The sequence below is a fragment of the Chiroxiphia lanceolata genome, chromosome 5, assembly GCF_009829145.1.
Source record: "Chiroxiphia lanceolata isolate bChiLan1 chromosome 5, bChiLan1.pri, whole genome shotgun sequence".
Taxonomy (NCBI): domain Eukaryota; kingdom Metazoa; phylum Chordata; class Aves; order Passeriformes; family Pipridae; genus Chiroxiphia; species Chiroxiphia lanceolata.
The window spans coordinates 14,709,269-14,734,179 of record NC_045641.1 but is presented as its reverse complement, the minus strand read 5'-3'; the positions used below and the strand labels follow the sequence as shown (position 1 = coordinate 14,734,179).

At 41.0% G+C, this 24,911-nt stretch overlaps 1 protein-coding gene and 1 long non-coding RNA gene across 2 annotated transcripts; one reads left to right on the top strand and one right to left on the bottom strand.

Annotated features, from left to right (window-relative positions):
• Positions 1–1,114: 1,114 nt before the first annotated feature.
• On the bottom strand, positions 1,115–15,715 carry DLD (dihydrolipoamide dehydrogenase). The gene is made up of 14 exons (XM_032688407.1): positions 15,586–15,715; positions 14,650–14,725; positions 13,785–13,864; positions 11,167–11,235; positions 8,762–8,831; positions 8,293–8,393; positions 7,815–7,958; positions 7,560–7,661; positions 6,218–6,408; positions 4,681–4,851; positions 4,103–4,292; positions 3,601–3,738; positions 2,215–2,304; positions 1,115–2,065 (listed from the first exon to the last, which is right to left on the bottom strand). The coding sequence occupies exons 1-14, from the start codon at positions 15,622–15,624 to the stop codon at positions 2,000–2,002; spliced, it is 1,527 nt and encodes a 508-aa protein (XP_032544298.1). The 5' UTR covers positions 15,625–15,715; the 3' UTR covers positions 1,115–1,999.
• Positions 15,708–19,932, top strand: LOC116787106. The gene is made up of 2 exons (XR_004357170.1): positions 15,708–15,892; positions 19,589–19,932. It is a non-coding gene; the product is annotated as an uncharacterized LOC116787106 (long non-coding RNA).
• Positions 19,933–24,911: the final 4,979 nt, after the last annotated feature.

Here is a 24,911-nt window from a genome sequence, read left to right as displayed (position 1 = left end):
GACAGGTGGCTCAGTAGACCCTCTTACTTTTACAAACACTCTTTGTACACTTAACTAGAATGGGAATGACAGTGAGAGAACCAACTAACAAATTTTAAGGCCTTGAATTTTATTTTTAAGTGTCTGGAAAAATATAGTCTTCGGTATAGTCTTAGCAGTATTCTTGATTAAAAGTTTCCGTGACTCTCCAAACTTCATTTAACATGAACGAAATGAGATACAAGGATTTGTAACTGGTGAACCTCAGGTATGAACTGCAGTAAGACTGCTACAAGTATTCAAGGAGGTGGAGGGAGTGGCCACAAAGCTCTTTCTGAAAAAGCAGGGCTTCTAGAAGTTGTTGCAAAGCACACGATTAACACTTAACATCTACCTGTAGCAGGTAGAAGTGATTCTGAAATGCCAAGATCTATTGGAAGAATCAAGCTTTTCTTCCCTCACTGTTGTCTCACCTTTGCTTTCCCTTCAGCAGCTTCCTACTGCCACCTGAAAACAGATCCACATTAACTCACTAACCCAGCATATCCATGAATCAGATGGTGATCAGCTTAGTGAGCTGTCTGTTTAACTGTTTAACGCCATCTACATTTAAAAAATTACCACAATAAAGAAGAGTATCACTGGTGTTTTGCTGATGAACTGGTATCTTAACAAAATGGTAATGCTGGCATACATTTCCATCACTCCAGATAATGGATCAATACTTGGATAAGAAGCTACAAAGAAAGGTAGAAAGATGTAACTATCTTGTCTATACATACAATCAAGTAGCTGTTGCACCATTTTCTGAAGGTACACTTCTCATTCCACTGGGATAATTAAAAAGGACATGCACAATACCAGCAGATATTAAGGTTTACTTCAAGGCAGAAGAGCCTAACAAAAAAAGAAGCAGCACCCTGGAAAACTTTAAAATGAGCTACTGGAATTGAGCACGTTCCCTATATACATTAAGGATCTTCCAAAATGCCATTTCTTTGTGAGTTTCTTCACATTTAACAACCTAGACACTAATAGGATACAATCAGCAAACAAAACCGAAGAAGACCCTCCAGCCATGTCAAATATTTATTAAGCTCTCTTGCTACAGAAGAGACAGAAAGAGAGAACGAAATAGAAAACAGAAGAGAAGAATGTATGTCCTTATTGTGTGGAGAGCTGACACTGCAGCCCTTATGTGTGGAAGGTGCAGAATACCCTTGCGTCACAGCACTTCAAAGGAAGTGCTGCTTCATTACCCAGTTTTAGCATTTCAGGTTTAAGAGAGTTGGACAGTGGATGCTTTAAGAACAAAAAAGATTAGGATGCAGTATGATGAATTTGTCTTCAATCCTTCATTTCTCAATCAGCACTCGATTTTTCCCCTTTGAGTTTTCAATATGAAAACATGACGTCTGGAGAGTCACACACAAAAGTAATTTTCTCTTTAAAAAGTCAATATAATTTTAATTGACCTATATGAGCCCCTCTTCTCCCAACATCCTAACACTACTAGATCAAAACAAGTTTTGGTACTCATATATAGGAAGTAGGTTAAATACTAAAGTTAATCCTTTCAGAAGGAACCACATTTTTGTGCGGAAGTGACAGTGGCATTTTAAGTGCCAGTGGCATTACAAGTGCCAGCATTCAACTGGTTTATTGTATCACTACTTCAAATAAGAAAACATAAAGGTATGCTGGACAGTTACCCAGAGTTCTGACCAGCACACCTGATAATCCCATGCAGCAGCAAAATATTTGGTTTGAAAAAGTGAGTTCTGTCAGGCTGCTTTTCTGCAACATTCATTATGTAAATAAACATGTAATTTTAAGTATTTAGTTTACAGAGACTGGATAATTCCACTTGCTCCAAACTCTACTTGTTTAAATATTTGATGTTTAAAATTAAGAGATTCACTTATTTCGGTCCTAAAATCCTCAGACTCCACCTTCCATAAGGGCCCACAGTCCGTTTTCAGAGATGTATTATACATGTACAAAGATCTGCTCTTCCATTTTAGAAGTTGATAGCTTTGCCAAAGGACGCTGCTAGGTTTGCTTCCCTGAAGGCTTCTGACACTGTCTGTAGAGAGCAAACACAAAAAATTACAAGCCATTAATCATCATGGCCAGGCTTCGCAAACGAAGATTTGAGACAAGTCATTAATAGGTGCATGTAATAACAGCATGTCTGTGTATTGGTGTTCAGCAGTCACATCAGGAAAGACTTACTGGATGGGCATGGCAAACTCTGGCTACATCTTCACATGATGCTCCATATTCCATAGCAAGGGCAGCTTCATTGACCATTTCACCAGCACCCTGTAATTTAATAGTACTTGCAATTAGCACAAATCCTTATGCAGTTTTCCAGGTTCTCCTGAATCAGTAACAGCTTGTAAATAAGCATTTTTTGCTAAAAAAGTTGTGTATTTTAACTAGCACTTCAGCTGTGCTCTAATGTAAGCTGTAGGTACTTAATCTTTTTGGTGACTGTACTCAAACCTAGTTTAAAACTAAATATAATTCTTAATGAGGGTATTTTTTCTGTCATTGCTGAGAGTTGTACAAAAGCTGGGCATTTTTCCACTATAGATAATATACACAGTCTCAAAACTACAGTGTACCTCATTGCTGAAGTGTACCCAAAACTTCAATGTCCCCCTGGAAACTGAAACAGATAACTAGGTAAGCAAGAGCATGTTACTACATCTGCACCCTCCTTTGTTGTATGTATGCATATTTACTTGGGTAACATTTCTTTGAGGAGTCAAAAATAGTGAAGTCTCCTGTTACATTTTTAGCACTTAGATCCACAATCATAAGATTTTTTCCCCCAGCCCTTTCCCAATGAAGAAAATTATATTTATTGGTGTGAGTCAGACTTAAGTTGTGCTTCCTTTAAGTCATGTTGATTTCTAAATTACTGGAACTGCAAGAGAGAATAACTGGCATAATGTTTTATTGAGACCAGTTTTAGTGTTTCTCTTAAAGAAAGCTGTACACAAAGATGTACAGAAGTGTTTCTGCATAGCTCTTACGAAAAAAAAAAAAAATTTAAAATGAAACGGAGAAAGATTAGGGTCTAACTGGGGAAGGGGGCGGGGGAAATACTTTTCCCAAACAGGGAATATCTCAAAGGTTTTTTTATGCAAAGTTCCATAAGTTACAACTCCAGAGCTGGTGACTGCAAGATAAGGATACCAGCTTTGCTGATGCCTGAAGTCAGAGAGAGGGGAAAAGAGAAAACACCAACAAGAAAGCCACAGTCTTTTCAGCTCCCTCAACTTCCAAAACTTGAGTAAGTAATTTCTGCTGTCCTCTCAAGTGTTTGGCAGTATTCATTGAAAAAAAACTCAAAACAAACTAAACAAAACAAAGCAAAACAAAAAAAACCCAACCAAACAACAACCCCCAAACCAACCAACCAAAAAACAAGACAACCCACCACCACCAAAAAAAAAAAACAACAAACCAACACACCAAAAAACCCCATTCCACAAAACTTGTGAGAGAAACAAACACTGCTTCTCCTAACTCAACCACTAGTCTAAAACTGTGCAACACTAAATAAAAAGACCCTTACAAGGCCAAGACAGCACAATGTACAATACTTACTGAGCCTAAAATGTGAGCACCCAACATCCTGTCTGTTGATTTTTGACTAAGTATCTTCACCATGCCATCTGTGTCGGCATTTGTCTTTGCTCTACTGTTTGCAGCAAATGGAAATTTCCCAATTTTGTATTCTACACCCTACAAAACAGATGTCCTTGAGTTAATGACCAACAAGAACAATGTAACCAGACAGAAAATTTGCTAAGTACATGAACGGAAGTAATACAGAAATAAAACACAGGAGACACAATGTATAAGAACAACCACCAAAAGTGGCATATGGGGTTATTAAAGATTAATTTGCAAATGAACAGTATTAATGTCACAGAATGGAAGTCACTAAAACTGTGATTCTTGGGAGAGTGGCATGCAGAAGGGAATCATACCCTAAGCAATAAATTCAGATGCAGAAATGCTGGATAAAGTAGCTAGAAAAACTACTAGACAGTGAAACCACACCCAAGGTGGAAAAACAGTTTTTGTCTGAAAAAACAAAAGGTACCTCTTCTTTCAGCTGTTCTTCTGATTTGCCAACCCAGGCCACTTCAGGGTGAGTGTATATCACAGAGGGAACACAGTTGTAGTCAATGTGAACCGCTCCCCCAGCCATGCCTTCTACACAAAGAATGCCTTCATCCTCAGCTTTGTGGGCCAGCATAGGTCCAGCAACTACATCACCAATAGCATAGATGCTATCAGACCAATGAAACAGAATAAGACACTGTTTAAAAACATCCTAGCACACCTAGGCTACCTTATATAACAGTCTGTTTGAAACAAGTTACTGAAAACTCTAATCAAAATAGATTAAAATACTACATTTTTGCAGTTTTCACAGAAGGAACACACTTCAAGAGGTACTTAGTGACATGAAATACACAGTGATTTCTAAGTTACAAAACTTCAAAGGCTGAATAAAATTTTTAAGTTCCTGAAATAAAACATATTATCTTGAGTTTTCCCCTCAGAAAATAAATATATATTCTGCCATTAAAAATATAAAGTGCTTTAGTAGGTTAAACTTTAAATATAAGTGTTCTGCTTAAAAAAAAAAGTAAGAAAAAAATTAGTCTTACTTACTTTGGAATTTTGGTTTGGAATCTGTTATTGACTGGGATTCTCCCCCTCTTATCAAGTTCAATTCCAAGATCCTCAAGACCTAGATTTTTTGTAAAAGGACGTCTACCGATGCAAACTAGGAGCACATCACAAGTTATTACTTCTGCCTTGCCACCAGCAGCAGCTTCAACACTATAGAAAAATAAGGAGAAAACCACTAAGCTGTAAACTTGCAGCATTGCCTCTCTCTGACTAGTAACTGCTATGACCCAGGTGGTGACCTGCTGGCTGGATGTGACACCCAAAGCATTTGCATTCAGCCTGCCCCATGCTTCCTCCTGGCAAGACTTCAGGAGCAGAAGAGGGAGGAAAGGACAACACCTCTTACTACATTTCTTAACAACTGTTACAGAAATTTAGGGTATATTTTCACTAGCAAGTAGCATGACCCATACAGCAAAACAATTGGTGCTCAGTACTTGGCATCCAAAGTACTTTTATTTGAGGTGGGGTAGGGCCATGTATTCTGAGCTTTCTTTAGGCCTGAGTACCAAACACTTATCAGCAGCTGCCCTGCATCACATGCATCCCCTCAAGTGCATCTTGTGTTTAACTACACTCAGAACAAGTTCAGTTCATGTGCTCTCAGAGTGCAAGAACCAAAGCATGGTAAGTGAAGATAAGCAGGAAGTGTGTTTCAAAACCATAGTCCTGAAACAAAATAAAACTCTAAATGTAGAAACAGACTATGTGAGAGATCCAACCAGCATCAGCATGGCATGTAAAGAAGCCCAAACTCTGGACCTTTACAGTGGGGGAAAGATCTCCCTAGCTATGGTGATACAGCAAATACAAGTCACCATCTAAAGATTTCAGTGAAGAAACAATTAAGTTTACTTTCATTAAGTAACATCAAGCATTTTGTTAAACCAAAATTTCTGCATAAAGAATATGTTAACACAAACTTTTACAAAGCAAATAGGTTTTATGTGTTTCTATACTAACTATTCATCTATAAAACTTCAAAGGGCTTGAGTGTGATCATTAAAATAACACTCTTTGGGTAGTTTCATTTATTTCTGCTCAAGAGCAATAAAATCTCTGCCACACTTACTTTGACACAAGAGGAGGCATAGACAAAATGACCCTTACAGTACGCAGCCAAGAATTAATGGCTTGAAAATGACTGTATAAACAATCATGATATTTATGCTAATTATACCAGAAGCAAAAATCTTTCATGAAAAGAACAATTTAGAGTTCTATTTTTGTTAGTGATCTCATTATAACAACACTGGTTTTATCCCATCACACCTGCAACTCCAGTCAACGGACTCTCTCTTGAACAAACAACCTAGGACTCAATAAATCCAAAATTATGAGCTCTCTAAACTACAATAGAGGATAAAAATTAAATGTTACTAAAGAATTAAGTTTCATTCTAAATGCATTTTTTTCCTGTTTAAAAAATAATATCAGACTGTATTTTTAAGCAGGTTTGATGTATTGGGAGGAAAGATATATATGGCATTCCCCCAGTTTTATGTTAAACACTTACGCTACATCGATTTTTCCATCTGGTCTCTTGGTAGCACCAGTAACTTTGGTGTTCAGTTTAAACTTAAATCCCTGCTTTTGAAGAATACGTTGGAAATTTTTAGAGATCTCCATGTCAATTCCCATTCCACCAACATGGCCCATGAACTCAACTGCCGTGACATCTGCACCAAGGCGCTGCCAAACTGACCCCTGTAGTCACAACAACACAGGTAAAGAGAGTTTTTAAAAAGCAAACTTCAGACACTTTTACTCTAATACTTACCACAGAATGTAAACCTTTTAAAAGGAGGACAACACCTAACAGCGCTGATCAGTTTCTACAAATGTTACAGTGTAAAATGAAAAGAGTCCAACTATCCCCAGCCTTTCTACCAAAAAAAAAAAAAAAAGTATTTGCATACCCAAAACTTCAATGATTGAATTTAGTGAATTAGGCTTTTAAAGAAATAGCTAACAAAATAACTAAGTATAACTCATGTATGTTTTACATTATAGGTATAGAAGAAATTCAAAATCAAAGATTTTGAAAGCAAAACCCAAAGGGAATTACTTGTGGTGTAATAGCACTAGAAATTAATCAAAACAAAGCACATTAGGGAAATTTTATGCAATAAAATGGAACAACTGCTGCTTCTGTATGTATTTAACCATATAACCACAATCATCAGCCTCTCCAACAAAACCCACATAAACCCTACTTATCTGCAGTCACCTATACCCATCCAACAAAGAATTTCACTTTGCTTTCTCCTTCCCTGCTTAATGGCCAGCAGGCTAAGCAGATGTGCAAAGTTTCAAGCAGTTGCAAGACTAGCAAATATAAATTCTTTTTGAACTGTGTATGTATGAGGCAAAAGGACTCAGACCAAGATGAACTACGAAGTCTCCACTCCTTTGATTGTACGTATTTTATCAAACAATCACATCACATTAAAAATTTCATGGGATTAACTCCTAAACACAACAACTAATCCTGAGTTAAAGCGAACTTCCCTTAAAATAGAGTTGTCTCATCTATACATAGAGCAGGTATAAACCTCAGCAAAAGTTAAACACCATCTCCCCACACCCCTGCCCTCCCAAAAAAGAAAAACAAACATGTGAGGCCCTATATGTTCCCCTCTCATCTCCGTCTATCTAAGTAGCTGCAGAAGTACTAATCCCACAAACACTTATCCCAGCTTTTCTGGTAAAAAAAGGAGCTAGCAGGCTCTGAAGTCTGAGTAGATTCATTGCAACCCACTCCACTGTTAAATCACAGCAACACTGTCAAATACAACAAAAAGTAACGCCCTGTTCCTTTATAAATTTAAGATCAAGTAGTTTAAATATACTCTCACCAGTTCCACACCAATGACTCCTGCACCAATGACAACCATCTTTTCAGGAACTTTTTTCAGTGACAGCGCACCGGTGGATGACACGATATTATCTTCATCAATCTGATGACAAAGACATGCACAAATGGAGGTTTTACAAGTTATATAGAAAACACACAGAAGGTGAGGTGCAGTCAGATGCAAAAAATTGTACACATTAAATTATGTGGCTATAAGACATTGGAAAAAAGTACATTTAACATTTCAAATACGTACAGTAATTCCAGGGAAGGGAGCAACTTCTGAGCCTGTGGCTATAAGTATGTTCTTTGTATTGATAACCTGTGTGCTGCCATCTTCTTTAGTTGCAGTGACTTGGTTTTTGCCAGTTATTTTTCCAAACCCAGATACATGTACAACCTTCAGCAATCAGAACACAGTAAAGTCAGATTCAAATTCCTTATGTAAGTTGGGCTACATTTCATCCAAACCTCACTAATGTTTAGAGGGGCTGCTAACACGTATCTTTACATCACTATCTGGTACAAATTACAAAGTAATTGTATGCTATTTTTTTAAGTAGATTAAGAATGAAGGAACTGATCATTTCAAAGTTTTCTAGAAGAGAAGCATTCAAATTCTGCCCTTGTCAAGTCAGCCACTCAAATAAATTTATGTGGCAATATGGAAGTGTAAAAAGCAAGAAATTCAGATCAGAAAAATGGATATACCTTAGTTTTTAATCCAAACTAACCTTGTTTTGTTTAAATAAATGAGCAATTCCACCTGTTAACGCCTTTACTGCACTACTCTTCTGTTCCATCATCTTCTCTAGATTCAAACGGATTCCTGAAACTAAGGTTGAAAAAAAAAAAAGAAAACTTACATCAAGCATTGCTGTGTTTTAAACTTAAAGGACCCAAGCTCAACACAATTAACAGCTCTGATGTGTTGAATGGCCCTACTAAATGCTAAAGGTTACATTTAACAATACCTATGTTAAAAATCAGTATTACACTTTGCAAATATAACTTATCTATTCAGGGTTGGAGGAGCAAACACACGTCCCTAAGCCTCCAAATGCCAGATAAAGTATATTATTTATAAAGTCTAAAAAGTTTTCTGACCAGAAAACCACAGCAGTCAGATTTGAAAGATTAAATTTGCTTGTTGATGGAAACCATTTATATTAACAGTCACCGACAGTTGTTCTTCACACTCACTTTCAATTCCTCTATTAGCGAAATCTTTTCCATGGGCCAAGTGATACAGATGTGAGTTGTTCAGCAAGGCCTAAAAAAGACACAAAAATGTGAACTGGGACATACATTCACAAGAGTGAGTTATTTATTATATTATCAGAAAACAAAAATCTGATATTATGTGCAAAACATTCTCAATATTAAAAAAAGTCTGATGTAGAAATTAAAAAAGGTGTACTTCAAACACCAAACTTGTACACAGGAACTCTTCCTGAGTGTTTTATAAAGTTACATAGTTAACACAGAAACAGAAAATGGTTAAATCCACACCTATCCTTTCTGCACATTTCAAGTGATAATTACTCCATAGGGATTAAAAAAACTAGAGCAAAAGAAAGATGATTCTGACTGCCAAAGAGAAGATACAGAAAACCTGGATGAGGAAAATCTACACTGAAATGCCTGTTAAGATTTTTGCCTGTGTAGACACATGTGAGTTCAATTTTCAGTTGTTGTGTTTAAGTTACTAAAATTGCATAGCTAGCTGAGCTGAAGCTGGATTGCTAGGAGCTAGCTCAGGTATGTGGGTTTCCAGAATTCACAGATAAAATTAGCACAGTTTTTATAAGGATGGCTATAAATCAGCAGCTCGAAATGCAGAACATTAATTATTGTATTTTGATTAGAAATAACAATATAGTTAGGGGAGGATCTTACTAAGCAAACTGATTCTTTCACTATAGCCATCCCTAAGATGAAACTATCAGTATCTTTGCAAAAAGGTCAACAGTGTAAGTCTGCACAGACTGAAATCTAAAGCAGGCACATTAAAGGATTAAAAGGACATTTTGAGACACTTGGCCTATATAGATATGCTTGAGTAAAACTAATACTGTCAAAAAAAGATCATTCCATTTTTATGACTAAGTCTTATCAACTGTCTTAAAAATTAATGTCTCCATTTCACGTAACTGTCACCACCCCAAACCTGTAACATCTACATTACTTAAAGATACAGCCATCGCTTAAGACCTCAGCAATTAGAAAGAAAAAAATCCATGCCCAATGTATTATTTTGGGTGGCTTTCCAGAAAGAAATATTTGAATAAACTGTTACTGCCTAAGTGTATGCAGCCTACATATCCATTTCTTAAGAAGTTTATTGCCATTGAAACAAATTCTGGATAGCATTCAAGTTTAACCATGGGTTCAGTAATATTTTTGTAAGAACTTCTACAGATGAAAAACAAAAAGGGACTCAAGAAGTCAAACAGATCCTGGCAGAGTTCCAAACTTTCAAGGTAACATTGTGTAGATTGAAATTTTTGAATAGTGCCTCTGTATACCACACTATTATGAGCTTCATTAGAACTATTATTAAAATCTTTAGAAAAATTAATATATAATTTAAAAGAACTTGGTATTTATATTGTATTTTCTCTTCCCATGCTAACAGAACCTCTTGAGCAAACAGATTAGAAACAGCAACACAGTTAGGAGAGATCTTGTTAAGAATATTATGTTTTTTACTACAGCCATTACAAACCTGACATTACCAGTGTCTTCCTTCACCTGCTGTGTGCAATTGAGGCAGACTCCTTTCACCAGCAACAGCACTATTCTTACAAGGGCCTAGGTCTGAAATTACTTAAAACTGCACTGACAGTGTCAAATATTAGGTTCTTCTGAACTACTTCTTCCTTCTCCTTCCTTTCAGAGTGCATGCCTTGGACTCACCCTTTCCCCACCTGCACTACTTGACACAAGCACCACTAGTCCCATCCTCCAGGCCATCTTTGGGGTTGGTGACAATACTGATATAGTTTAGATGAATATTTCAAGAGCTAATCAACTAGGCTCTTGCTACAGTCAATGGAGAGAGACAGGGTGCAGTCAAACAAAACCAAAAAAATCTCTAATTTAGATTTACTTTCTCTTCATCTAGTGACACAGTTCAGCATTCCTTTAACATAAGAACATCATCTTAGACAAAGTTACAGGTTTATTTTTAAGAAACTGATAGGAGGAGATCATGGTATAAGAGGTACAACCATCTGAAACAGTTCAGGTAGACAACAAGAGATAATAGCCTGAAACAACAGTCATTACTGGTTACAACAGAGACTCAATACCTCAGAGTGAGGAGATACATCTGTATGTACCTCTGATTTTCATACATGTCCTCTCTCCCATCTGGGAAGGACCACAATGCAAAATTTGCAAATAAAACATTTCTACTGAGTAATAGAAATAGTAAATAAAATTTTAACCCTTTTTGTTCCTTTTGTATCCTCAGCTCATTTACTTTACAATTTTGATTTTTAAATAACGTATGTCTGTTTTTAGAAACTCCTTAATCTTCCTAAAAGTGATGCATATAATGTCTGCTGGTTTTAATGGAGTTATGACAAACTATGTACACTTACCTTGGATGGAATACATCCAACATTCAAACAGGTTCCACCTAATGTTGCATTTTTTTCTACACATACGGTCTGAGGGAAAAGAACAGGGGATATATCACAATTTAGAATTAATGACAGAGATCAGGCAATTATCTAGTAATCCTACCTCTGCAAATGTCTCATTAATTTAATTGCTAAATTTATTTTGCAGCTCAGATTTTCCTTCCCTCATTTTTTTCCTAACTTAAAACCCACGAAATAGTTCTTTGTCACAAAATTCTCCACCAGAAGACAGCCACATTCCCCACTGCACCATTCATCCTTTTATACAAGTTTAAGTGCTATCCTACTTCAAAAATCTACAAAGTTGCCTCAAATAAATACAACACTCAGTTCTATGAAAAACGTTCTCCTTACAAGTACAGAAAAAAACCTGCAAAAAGCAAAAAATATAAATCTTACAAAAGATACATAAAACCAAGCAAACAACAGATAAGTGAACCAGCACAGAGTAAAATCTCATGAAGTAATAATTTTGCTATGATGAAAAACAGAATCCAGGGCACTTTTTAACCTCCTTGTGTGGTATCCTATTGTTAATCACCGATTTGAAGGACTCAAGGACAGCCTTGTTGCAAGAAAAGCTGGCATACAGCCAGCCACAAAAACAATCTTTAGAATAATCAAACGTGAATTTATGTGGCTGAAGGCCTTAATCTTAATTAAAACCCATAGCATGAAGCACCTTTTTTTTCAGCTATTAACAGCTGAGTAACAACATACACCTCAAAGCAAAAGTATTTATTACGACCAAAAAAATTCACAGACATGGATAAAGACAAGTCAGTTATCTGCAGTAGGTCACAGACAGATGTAAAACTTAATGGAAACTCATATATTTATATTTTGATACATTATACATTAGAAGGCTTAAAGATACCCAAAGATACACAGTTGTGAGACTACTGACCACTGAGGGACAGACCAGAATTCTGAGGGACACTCAGAATTACAGACCAGTTCAGTTTGAAGGTACCTCCTCTGGTGGCCTTCTAGTCAAACCTTCAGCTCCAAACACAGTCAACACCAAAGACATCAAGGGAGGTGACTCTCCCCCTCTGCTCTCATAGACCCCACTTGGAGTGTTGTGTCCAGCTCTGAGGCCCACACAAGACAGATGTGGACCTGTTGGAGCAAGTCCAGGGGAGGCCATTAGGTTGATCACAGGGCTGGAGCACCTCTCCTATGAAGACAGGCTGAGAGAGATGGGGTTTTTCAGCCTGGAGAAGGCTCCGGAGAGACCTTAAATCAGCCTTCCAGTACTTAAAGGGGGCTAACAAGAAGGCTGGAGAGGGACTTTTCACAAGGGTATGGAGGGACAGAAATGGCCTTAAGCTGAAGGCAGGTAGATTGAGATTAGCTATCAGGAAGATATTCTTAACTGTGAGGGAGGTGAGGCACTGGAACAGGTTGCCCAGAGAAGCTGTGGTTGCCTCCTGGAAGTGTTCAAGGCTGGGCTGGATGGGGCCCTGAGTAACGTGGTCTAGTGGAAGGTGAACCTGCCCATGGGAGGGGGGTTGGAATTAGATGATCTTTAAAGGTCTCTTCCATCCCAAACCACTCTGTGATTCTATGACGTATCAGGTGGCTCAGGGCCTTGTACAGCCAAGTTCTGAAAATACTGAAAGATGAAGACTACATGCTGTCTGGGGCCCTGTTCCAGGAATGGAGCTCCATTCACCAACAGCAGCTCCTGTCCTTACAGGCTGGTCACACCAGCTCATTGTGATCATGAAGTCTATTCTTCATAATTCAGAAACACTGTGACATATCAGCCAGCAGAAACATGTTCAAGACTGCTAGCACTGCCTTCTCAGATTTCCAAGTAATTAAGAGAAGAATAATGCAGTGCTAAGAGAGTCACTTGGTCTCACGTTAAGGAATGAAGACAAAAACATATCCTATTGAAGTCACACTCTGGATTTTTGTTAAGTTTAAAAATATGTAGAATGCATTATGCACATATAACTCTCACAATAACAATGACACATCATTAGTACACAGACACAAGCTGCCTCTTCCAAAAGGCACTCAAAGACAACAAGCAGAGATGAACACAAATAAATGTAAATAAGATACTGCAGTATTTCTACATACATATTTTTGCCTCTAAAATTCTCACATGGAAATGGAATTCCTCCACCCACATTCAAAAAGCCTATCAGTTGAATGTGGTTTTTCCCCCTTTTGAGCTCACTCAGTCTGTTCTTCAGGAGTTTTCCAGTGGCCTTTTTGTCAGTCATTGTCTTGTCTTTTTTTTACTCTGTTGAGAGAAAAATTCCTTCCTATCACTGCTTTCCCAACTTCTCTTTCACAGGACTATAAGCCCACCTCAATTATCACTTCCAATCAAAAGCAAGCTGTCCTGAGCAGCTCTGTCAGTAGCAGAGCTATAGACAGTAATCCCATCACATCTCCATTTCAAATTCTGTACAATCTGGGTAAGCAAGGTAACAAAAGATTAACGAAAGATGTCAACAGCATCTGGTGGCCCAAGATGCAACAGAAGAATTTCAGTATCATGCAAACACCCTTCACCTGGGTGACTATTTTGCTATCTGAGTGAGGTCTCATCTTACCTTAAACCCAAGCTGAGCTGCTTTGATAGCAGCAACATACCCTCCAGGACCAGAGCCGATAACCGTGACGTCGGCATCAACTGAAACAGAGAACATTTGAGTTACTTTTGTTTCAGCAACTAAAATTTCACTGTAGGAACACCACTTTTTAATTTCTGAAATAACTCACATTTGAAATTTGGTTTTAAAAAGCAAAATAGCAAAATATTAAAAATTATGCAAGTTCATAAACTTGGTTTAGATAAGGAAGTTACATCTCATACTTGAAAGTAACTTTCTGGACAAAGGGAAAGGTTGTGTGGAGGTATTGATTCCACAGTAAAAACAACCAGTCTTAAATTTCACATGGAACATAATGTAAAATGACATGAAGAAACTGAATTCCTCATCCCTCTTGCTACAAATCCTTTAAGAACTTAACCCAAGATGTCTCAGTAGTTTATTATACATTTTTCCAGCATAGCTTCTACTGATGTTTAGAGCAAAAGATAAGTGATTACTGAACACCACAAAACCAGTTTATAAAGGGGAATAAATGGCTGCAACAGGTATCTATGCAACTTCTATTGATTATAAAGCAGTAGAAGCTATGAACTTTGTACCTAGTTGATATCTTGTAACCACAATCTCCTTTGGAATATTAATTATATAAGATACAAACAGTGACAACTTCTATTTACAGGTTTAGCTTGACATTAAATAATGCAAATAAACCACTATTTTCATCCAAATCTCCACACTGACATCAATTCCACTGTCACCTGGAAGACTGATTTCTGAGTTTGAAGTAATGCTTTGTTTTTTGTAGGGAGTTTGGGTTGGTTTTGTAAAAAAAAAAAAAAAAAAAGTTTTGACAATTAATTACCTTGATCAGCATAGGATCTTTGTGACACTGCACAAATTCCCTGGAGACCATGATGAACTCGATCAAAACGGCTTCTCTAGAAAGGGAAACAAACTTAGTTTTAAAAACTAATGTTTACCTTTGAGGAAAAATAAGCTCTCAGCTACACACAAGCGAACACAATTACTGCCACCAGTTAACCAAAACAGGAACAGCACGAATAGAGACGCAGCAGGCACCGACTGGAACAAGAGGTAGAAGTTGCTCTGCCACCTCAGCCTGTCACCACACCTCCTCTCAGGTCAGCCTCGCCTAAGGCTGCCTCTATCCGCACAAATTTTCAACCCTTCACAAAGGGCTCTCAAACCACTTAGCGACATAAATTAAACATCTACAGGAGTTTGAGTCTCGTTGTTCCGTAACCATCCCTTCAGCCACTTCCTACGAACATCCCAGAGGAGGTTCCGGTGGGCAAGGTTTTTTATCCTTTACAAGAAGGTAACGGGACAGCACGGAACAGCTGCTACAAGCATCTCAAGGGTGGATCACCCTGTAACTGGAGCAGAGGATGTCCCTGGAAGCATTTGCGAAGCCCCCGGTCCCGCAGCCCAAGGGCCGGGGATCGCCCCCCCTGACAGCGGCGCTTTCCGCAGCCGCCGCGGCCTCTGCGGGCCGGGCACTGGGCACTGGCAAACACACGGCAGCAGAGAGGCTGCTCCCTGTGCCCAGGGACCGTGAGGAGCCCGCGGCCGCCGCGTCCTCTTCGCCCGGTCGAGCCGCGAGGGGAGTGACAGCAGAGCAGGGAGGGGAGCGCGGACAAGGCCCGCACCCGCTGCGGCTGCGCCCGCCCTCCCGGCCGCTCCCGGCGGGGTGCGGGGGTCGAGCAAACCCCAGGCCAGAGCTGCCCGGCACGGGTACGACCCCTGCCTCTCCCCGGCCGCCCCACCGCCGCCGTACCCGAGCGAGCGCGCAGGAGACGCGGCCCCAGCGCTGCATGTCTGCGGTACCGCCCCGGCCCTCAAGGACTCCGCGGACGCGCGCAGGCGCAGGCGCAGTGGCGGGCGGGAGGGGGCGGGGCCAGGCGGAGCGCGGAGCCGTCAGGTGTGGGCGGGAGCTGTGGGTTCGTCCTGTTCCAACCCCCGCGAGTCAGGGACACTTGGAGCGGGGACACAGGGGCGCGTCCCGGGGGCTTTGGAGTGTTTCCAGAGAGGGGCAATCCGCGACCATCCTCTTCCGCTGCTCTGCCGCCTTCGACGTAAAAAAGGTCTCCGTGCTGAGGTGAAACTTCTTGGATTTCAGTTTATGGCCGTTGCTCCTCGTACTGTCTCCGGGCACCACTGAAAAGAGCCTGGCACCATCTTTTTGGCACCCACCTTTGAGATATTTATAGATTCATAGAATATGCAGCGTTGGAAAGGACCCATTAGGATCCTTGAGTACAATTCCTGGCCCTGCACAGAACACTCCAAGAATCACACCATGTACCTGAAAACATTGTCCAAATGCTTCTTGAAGTCAGGCAGGCTTGGTGCTGTGACCACTTCCCTGGGGAGCCTGTTCCAGTGCCCAAATACCTTCTGGGAGAAAAACTTTTTCCTGATATCCAACCTAAACCTCCCTTGACTGATTTTGTTGTTGTGTCCTCAAATTCTGTCTCTAGTCACAAGGGTGAAGCGATCGGCACCTGCCCCTCCGCTTCCCCTTGTGAGGAAGTTGTAGTTGCTATAAGGCCTCCCCTCAGTCTCTTCCAAACTAAACAAACCGCAACCGCTCCTCGTAAGACTTTGCCTCCAGACCCTTCACCACTGTTTTGGCCCTCCTTTGGACATTCTATAATAGCTTAATGTCTTTTTTATATTGTGGTGACCAAAACTCAAGGTGAGGCCACACCACTGCAGAGCAGAGCGGGACAATCACCTCCTTTGACGGCTGGCGATGCTGCACCTGGTGCCCTCCAGGACATGGTTGGCCCTCCTGGCTGCCAGGGCACTGCTGGCTCATATTCAACTTGCCATTTATATGTGTTGATGAGATCCCCTCTCAGTCTTCTCTTCTCCAGACTAAACAAGCCTAGCTCCTTCAGTCTCTCCTCCTAAGAGATGCTCCAGTACCCTAATCTTTGGCTCTCCACTGGACCCTCCCCAGTAGCTCCATGTCTTTCTTGTGTTGAGGAGCCCAAAACTGGACACAGTACTCCAGATGTGGCCTCACTCTGGACAAGTGGAGAGGGAGCATAACCTTCCTCAACCTGCTTCCCAATGCACCCCAGAATACTATTGGCCTTCCTGGCTGCAGGGCACACTGCCAGCTCTTAGTCAACTTGTCATCCACCAAGGTCCTTCTCAGCAGTTACCCTCTAGCAGGTCAACCCTCAACCTGTGCTGGTACTTGGGAACTCATGGCCCCACCTGGCACCAAAGGGAACATTGGGATGAGCAAAGCAGCCCCCAGACCCACACTGACTGCATTAGAAAAGCACCTGGGCACAGGTAGAGAAAGGGAAACTACATGTTTTGGAAGGAAACCTCTCCCATCTAATTTACAGTGAAATGCACATAAATTCAACTTTTAAAATATTCAAAAATATAAAATCTAAGATATTTAATTTTGGAAAGACTTTCAAGTGGCTTGGAATAATTGCTCTCAATTTATTTAATCAGGAAAAAAATGAACTAGAATAATGAGACATTTTTATAATTAACACAGTTTAATTTAATGCTATTTATATTTTTCCAGAATATATATTTCCTTCTAGAATAATAGATTGCACACTCTGCAATCCTTTGTTAGTTGTACTTCAGCACATTGGTGTTTGAAAACTTAAATCCTTCATTGCTTGTGGGAAGAAAGCAATGGTCCAAGACCATTTTCCTTCTATACCAAATTCCACATAGTTTAGAATATGGAAAGTATTCTGTTCAATTTATGCTAAAAACTCCTAAACTTGGCTTTAGGTAAGTAATATGCAACATAGATCATAATATTGATTCCCTATCTTGCCTGAAATTGAAAATATTTTTTGTGGAAAAAAGTTCTCAAGTTTTCTAGATATACTTTCTAATTTCTTTCATAAAATCAGTATTTCCATCAGGTGGCAGTGTTCTGCTATTTCCCACACAGCCAGGGAAAAATGAAAGGCTGTTTTCAATGGCTGGAATCCCTCTTCTGTCTTTCTACATAAGGATTTCTCTGATTGCCCCTCCAGGAACACTGGAGACTGTATGTGCCCAATATTTTTACATTTAAACCCCTAATTCTTAAACTGCCTGATGAAAAAGCATCCCAGACTCCTCAATGCTTGCAAGGATCAAGTCCCCATCGTTTCCTCCCATCCTCACTAACCAAACAGAATAAAACCCAAAAATGCTCCAGCTGTAGCTTGCTAAAATTACTAAGCCAACATGTTTTGATTCTCCCAGTGCAGATACACATTGGGGTACTGGAGCTCTCCCCTCTGTGCTGGCAGTGCATGAGTATTTTTAAGGAAATTACTTTTTTTTTCAGATATAAATCTGAATGCCACGAGCAGGTCGTTATTGCTAGCAGTGAACAAGACCATATTCTGCAACAAGAAATGACTGAAGCCTCTGAAGGACATACTTCGGACATGTCATATCTGGCTAAGAGAGCAATGTCTGGGCAGCCAGTGCAAGAACAGGACAGGGCAGAGAGCACAGCTGCCCATCCCAGTCTCCCTCCAAAAGCAAAGCTGAAGCCCCAGCAGAAATGCCATGGGGCAATCTCTGCAGAGATGCAGCAGCTCTTTGCACTCCCTGTGTGCTGGTGGAGGGCTCAGCTGTGGGTTTGTGCTGCACAATTTAGAGAAAATGCTGCTGATTACTGTGGCCACTGAAGGGAAGACTGACTGTGTGGTGATTGGTACAGCACCCAGGAGCAGAAAAAGAGTATAGGAAATGTGGGGTAATGCAGGAGGCATCAAAGTGTGTCTCAGTGGAAGGCAAAAGGGCACAGGGGGAACACAGGGCTAGACCCCTCCATCCCATTCACCTCAGCCCTGACAATCACCTGAACAGCCTTGCCCATTATGCACCTGTCCTTTGGGGTCATGGTGGCTGGGACCAATGTTCTGAACTTTCCAGGAAAGTCTGCTGAAGTTCAGAGACTAAAATGCTTTTTCGAGGTTTTATGTCTCTGAGTAATAAAGATCATAAAGACCAGTGGTTTGACTGTAGGTCTGTGGTACCTGTAAACCATGAACACCTGAGTGCTTTTTGTTCTCTTGCTCCTGGCATGACTATCTCACCTTTCTTTGATTGCACCACTCCTTTCATGAACACTGTGGTTACGGTACCTGGGTACACTACAACTTTTTATTGCATCCATAAGTACTCATGAAATGTCCCCTTGCCACTGCAGGATCCAGGATCCCAGCTGTGTGAGTAGGAGTCTTGCCAGCAGGAGGAAGGAGGTGATCCTTTCTCTCTACTCAGCACTGGGGAGACACAGCTGAGGTGCTGGGTCCAGTTCTGGGCTCTCCAGTACAGGAGAGACACAGACATACTGAAGAGAGCCTAGCAAAGAGCCACAGAGATGGGCTGGAGCATCTCTCCTCTGAAGAAAGTCTGAGTGAGCTGGGACTGTTCAGCCTGGAGAAGAGAAGCTCAGGGGAATCTCATCAGTGTATGCAGATACCTGAAGGGAGGGTGCAGAGAGGGTGGAGCCAGGCTCTTCTCAGTGGTGCCCAGTGACAGGACCAGAGACAATGGGCAAAGAGTGAAACACAAGAGGTTCCCTCCAAATATCAGGAAACACTTATTTTACTGTGAGTGTGACTGAGCACTGGCACAGGTTGCCCCAAGAGGTTGTGGGATCTCCCTCCTTGGAGATACTCAAAAGCCATCCAGAAACAGCACTGGGACACTGGCTCTAGACATCCCTGCTCGAGCAAAGGGTTGGATCAGATACCTTCTAAACTCAACCATTCTGTGATTCTGTTTAGGGAAAGAAACTGCCTCATGAAGTCTCCTGGTTATCTGCCCTGAGAACAAGAGTCAGCTCTGACTTGGAGCCAGAGGAAGGCTGCCAGCACAGGCTGAAGTCAGCAGAGGGCAACATGGCTGCATAGACTAACAGAGCTGCAAGGATGTGTTAGAGAGAGAAGCAGAGCATTCTATTTCTTTGGAATACTGAATATTTTCTTGCATTAGAAATTGGATTTTTACATATATACCTATTCACACGTGTTTATTTGTACACATCAATATTATCAGTCTAGATATACTATTATACTGGATCTGACTTGAGAAAACAAAATTAAAATATCTACCACACTCCATCCAAGGATTGGATGGTGGCCATGAGTGTTTTGCACCTTACAAAGCTGTAATTAACAAAACACATTTGCAGATGGGGCACCATGGCAGGACAAAGTATATCCAGAGACAGGGGTGGCATTTTGTTTTGCATCCTTACATACCCTGCCAAAGCAGGGTACTGTATTGCTTTCCAGACTCAGCTTACTGCTCTGCTTAGAAAAGCTTCCTATCACTCTGGCGGTAAAGCAAGAAGAGAAGTGCAGAGAAAGCTACTGCAAGTCCGTGACCTCTGTTTGAGGTTCTGCAACAAATGTGAGCAGTGTGAAATAAATAGGAAGGATGATGGAAAGAAACTGGGCCAGATACAAAATAGCAGCATATCTCATAGTCATTGAAAAGGCGGGACAAAGCGTATCAGAAGACTTGGTATGTACTTTGTTCGCTAGATATTTTAAAAAGATCTGTGGCTCCCAGATGCAGGGGAGTTAAGCGTTCAGGACATTCCTCTGCTAGTTGGAGCTCTGAAGGAGCACACGTAGGCAAGTAGGGGTTGGGGAGGTTGAAGCATTTTTGAGCCAAAGGGAAGATAAAAAGGAGTCTCAGACCCAATAAAGGGTGCCAGAGCCAGTGGTAGTGGCAGGATCCATTTGGATTGTCTCTTATCACGTGGTGACTGCAGAAAAGGGCACTGGTCCAAGCCGAAACATTGCATACCTAAGACCTTGCCACATACCATGGTTAAACACCTAGCACCCTGCCCCTGGCAGTAGCTTGTGAGTGAGGTAGAATCCAGCTGCCTCACCTGAGGGAGTGACACTTCTTTGCATTTAAATGTTAGGCACCTAGAGAAACCATCCTCCTAAAGCAAGTATCTAAATTCCCTGGGTGGTAAGCTGTCTTTGAAAATAAGCACCCAGAAGATCCTATCTGCCTAGCCTGCCTGTCCTATACACACGCACCAAGGCCAAGACAATCTTCCTTGGGGCCTTCAAGGATTCCTGCGTCTCCTTTTATTTCACAGGGAAAGTGAGCAGTCAACACAGGACTCATCTCATCCCATCGCAGCTGTCTTGGTCGGACATCTGGTTTAACAGGTTTAATAGAAAGCGAGTCTTCTGGGCTCCTGTGGGAGATGCAGAAAGTCTGGCAAGGGTTATTCATTGAGAGGGTTATTCATCCTGTCCCAAGGTGGGTGTCAAGGATTTTCCTCCAATTTAGCGCTCTCTGCCATATGCTGAGCAGAGAGGGGCCTTGGTGATCTATGTTAAACATCAAACTTTGATACAGTCAAAGCTGATGAGAAAAAAGGTCACCCCATTTATGAAGGAAGGCCTCCGTAGGCCTGAGGAACTTTGGGTGCTGGTTGGGCATTTCGGGCTGTTCAACTGGGTCCTCCTCGGTGTTCCTGGGATACGACTGCACTGCTGCCCCTCAAGGGAGGCAGGGATGAATCTCCCTTTAGTCATTAGTTTGCTTAACTTATCAAGTCTGCACTGCAGAAAGACAGTGGGAGCTCTATGTCTGACGTCCTTCCTTTCAACTTCCTTCCTTCTGACTTCTTTCTGGGTATCATTTATTTTGCAATAGCAGTGAGTGGCTTTGCATATCAGTAACTTGGTGTACCTTGTAAAATTCTGTTTCCTGCACATTACACTTCTGAAAATCTGTGACCTAATTAGAAAACAGATTATGAATGAGGCCAATGCAATATATGAAGGCCTGGTTTGTTCATGGGAAAAACTCTGTGTTGTTTCTAGTAGGTTATGCAAAAAAATGATTCACTGCAGGATAAAATTGTGCAATGCCTATAATTCAAGGTCTTTGCAATGAGAATTAGGGTTATGTATGATTGTTGTTTTCCTTTTTCTGCGCTTAATTTATTGTTGCCCATTTAAACTTCTTAATACGCATTCATACCAGAGCTGATCATAAAGTGCCAGTTAATTTTCACATGTAAAACAAAAAAGCCCCCCAATTTCATTTGTTTTAAACTTCCAGTTACAGTTTCAGGTTTGCAATAAAAATCAAACCCAAAATTGCAAATATTCTGTATTTCTTAAACACTTACAAAATCATTTTGTTCTACTGTTGTTGGAAAACATGCAAATCTAAACTGAAGTGGAAAGTTTTCATAAAAGTTTTCATGTTAGTTAAAATCTCACTGTTGTCCTCAAACAAAGCCATTAAAAATGCAGTGACTGTGCAGTATTTAATTTTCTCTTATTCCGAAAGCTCTGTCAAACAGGAAATTTACTCACAGATATACTTCAAGAGATATGTGTTACATCAAGAAAATGGCACACTTCTACTCAGGGGATGGGTTTTCTCATGCTCTGCTCTCCTAATCCAGGACTTGGCCTTTAAAGCCCCTGAGCAAGGGCTGGAAGTTATAACTAACAGGAAATTTTGCAACAGAAGCCAATGACACTTTTTTCATTTCTACAGAAAATCTATGAAGTAATAAATTTTCATTGTTAGGTCATCTTGACTTTATGAAAGTCAAAGGTCTCCCTGAAGCATAATGATATTGTACAGCTTGGAGGTTTCTCAGTGATAGCAGAGTGATAAACACAATGTAATTCCTGCATCCTGGTTCACTGCAGTGTTGAGGTTGTAAGCACTGCACAGCACCTGGACAGGAGAACGGCCTGAGTGTCTGAGTGGGGCTTAGCTGCTGGCTGGGTTTAAACCACAACACACTACAAACAGGAGTGGATTTGTACAGCAAACCAGTTGGTGCTGAGGACCTGAAATCCACATTTCTGTGCTACCCCTGTGATTTCTGCTCATCTCCTTGTATGCAGGTTCATGGACTTGCAGGCAACTTTTCAGCACTGGAGGAAGGCTAAAGCATAGCCAAAAGTGAGCCAGTGAGCCAGTAAAATGAAAAAAATTACAAAAAAAATATTTGGATACAAGAACCCAGCAGAAAAGAAAAGAGGATCTGGAGGAGTTTATATGCAACCAGGCACAAAGATTGGAATGTTTTCTGTTATCAGCATTCTAAATTAACCAGTTTCATCCAGTTCAGGTATGTCTACGTGAGTGAGAATACAGTGCTGCCATACTCCTATACATAGTGTCAGCTGATAGGAGGGCCTGGATAAGCTCAGCAAGTCTCAACTTCTTTGGAAGAAGATTTCTGTGGATATTTGAGGATCTTTGAGACTGGTTTCAACTAGAATCAAAGAAGCAGTACACAGAAACATAACGCTTCTGTGGGCAGATTTGTCCTCACTGCTCTTCTGGGTCACCAGATGTTTCAATATCTCAATGTAACAGTCGCCTAAAGTACATTGTCAGCCCCTGTGGGAACTCCAGATCTAGTCCTTCCACAGGATTAAGGAATCTTTATTTCAGAGATTTTTCTCCCTCTAATGCCCTTATTAACTTGTCCATATTCAGACATTAATTCAGCAACACCCTAAAACATGGGTCTGCTTTCTCTATCAGTTAGTTCTAGAGGGGTGTTTTCATGGCTCACTGGAGGTATTACTACAACCATTTCTCTTGCAGCAGCAGCTAAGGTGACGTACCTCTTCGTGCCTCTAGAACTACGCTGTAGCTCAACTCCAGGTTGTCCACGCCCATGGCTGAAACATATTTACCATGCTTAACCCTAAAATTACTTCTGTCCCTCAAGTGGGAGCTGAGGGAACTTGAAAACTCCAAAAGACACTAGGGCTGGGGAAGGATTTGGGTTATCGACTGTGCGCTGTGTTGCCACTACAGAGCCTCCTTACAGTGCTGTTGGAGGAAGCCTAGTAGTAGAGATTCATTTCAAAGCTTTTGCTCCTCCAACCTGATTTATGCTGTAAAAAGGTATTCTTACTATGCCAAGGGGAGATCTAGTAGGTTGACTTGGAAAACGATACAGTGGATTCACAGTGTCTGTCTTCGCTGGTAGTTGCCAAATTTCCACTCATGTTTCCCCTCTTCTCCTTACAGTTTCTTTTCTGTCTGTTCCTCAGTCAAGTCCAAGTTCCAAACTTCCCTGTAGTGGCACCTACTGTTAACACACCAAGGATAGGAGACAAATCACTGTACTTTACACATCTGCAAAGGCAACACCTGCATCTGGGAGACTCCCATGGAGTGGCTTTGCAGATAGCAGGAGGGCAGATACTCAAAAGGTACGTCCTGCAGACAGCACCATGGGAAGATGGGCTAATCATACCCTGGAGTTGCCTGTCTTTTCCATAAACTGACTATTACCAGTTCAGCTATGGGCATCCACATCAGCCTTCTTCCATGAACCATCCAATCCATCTCCAGCAGAGACTTCTTTTGATCTGGAAGAGGCAAGGCCTCTGTGAGGCACAGCCATGAGATCCTGCAGTTACCGTCTCTATCCAACACATATGCACATAAGCAATCAGAATTCTGTCATATCCTAATTTGGGATGCTTTACTTTGCAGTCTGAAGAGTTTGCTTTAACCAGTGTTTGTTAACAAACCAGTTTGTTTCTGAGCTCTTTTACAAAGTGATAAGAGGAAACCAGGAGACCCAATACCTGGCTTCTCTCTCAGCAGGTCTGCAGCCTTGAGGCTCACGACATAGAGCAAGTGGAGTAAGTTGGAGTGTCAGTGAGCAGAGGTGGACATTTCACAGATAAAAGCTGGCAGGAAAGGAAGGCGTTCTTCCTTAATCATATTCTTAGAAATACCTAAACTATTTAGACTGAAGCCATCCCAGAGCTCATCCTGAAGCAGATTTTATGCATGGGAGCTTATTGCAAAGACCTGCAACACAGCACGGAGCAGTGCAGCTGTGAAGTGGGGCAGTCAGTGCTCGTTTGCTAAATTCCTATTGGAATGCTGGCCTCAATGACACTATATGGCAGGAACATTACCTTGAGGCGGACACTCAGAGAAAAAGGATTCCCCATATGGGTTTGGATTTGGTTCTCTCTAGTTTCATTTACATTTTTTTATTTCTAATAGTGAGAGCCAGGGAGATCAGGAACTCCTCCTCAGAGTGTCCTTTGCACAGAGGTACATGAGCCT

Excerpts from the sequence above, each read along its gene's own strand:
- DLD (XM_032688407.1), bottom strand. The coding sequence starts at position 15,624 with ATGCAGCGCTGGGGCCGCGTCTCCTGCGCGCTCGCTCGG. Across the intron at positions 8,394-8,761 it reads CGCTAATAGAGGAATTGAAA|TTTCAGGAATCCGTTTGAAT; the intron begins GTGAGTGTGAAG and ends TTTCAACCTTAG. Across the intron at positions 4,852-6,217 it reads GATGGAAAAATCGATGTAGC|TGTTGAAGCTGCTGCTGGTG; the intron begins GTAAGTGTTTAA and ends ATTTTTCTATAG.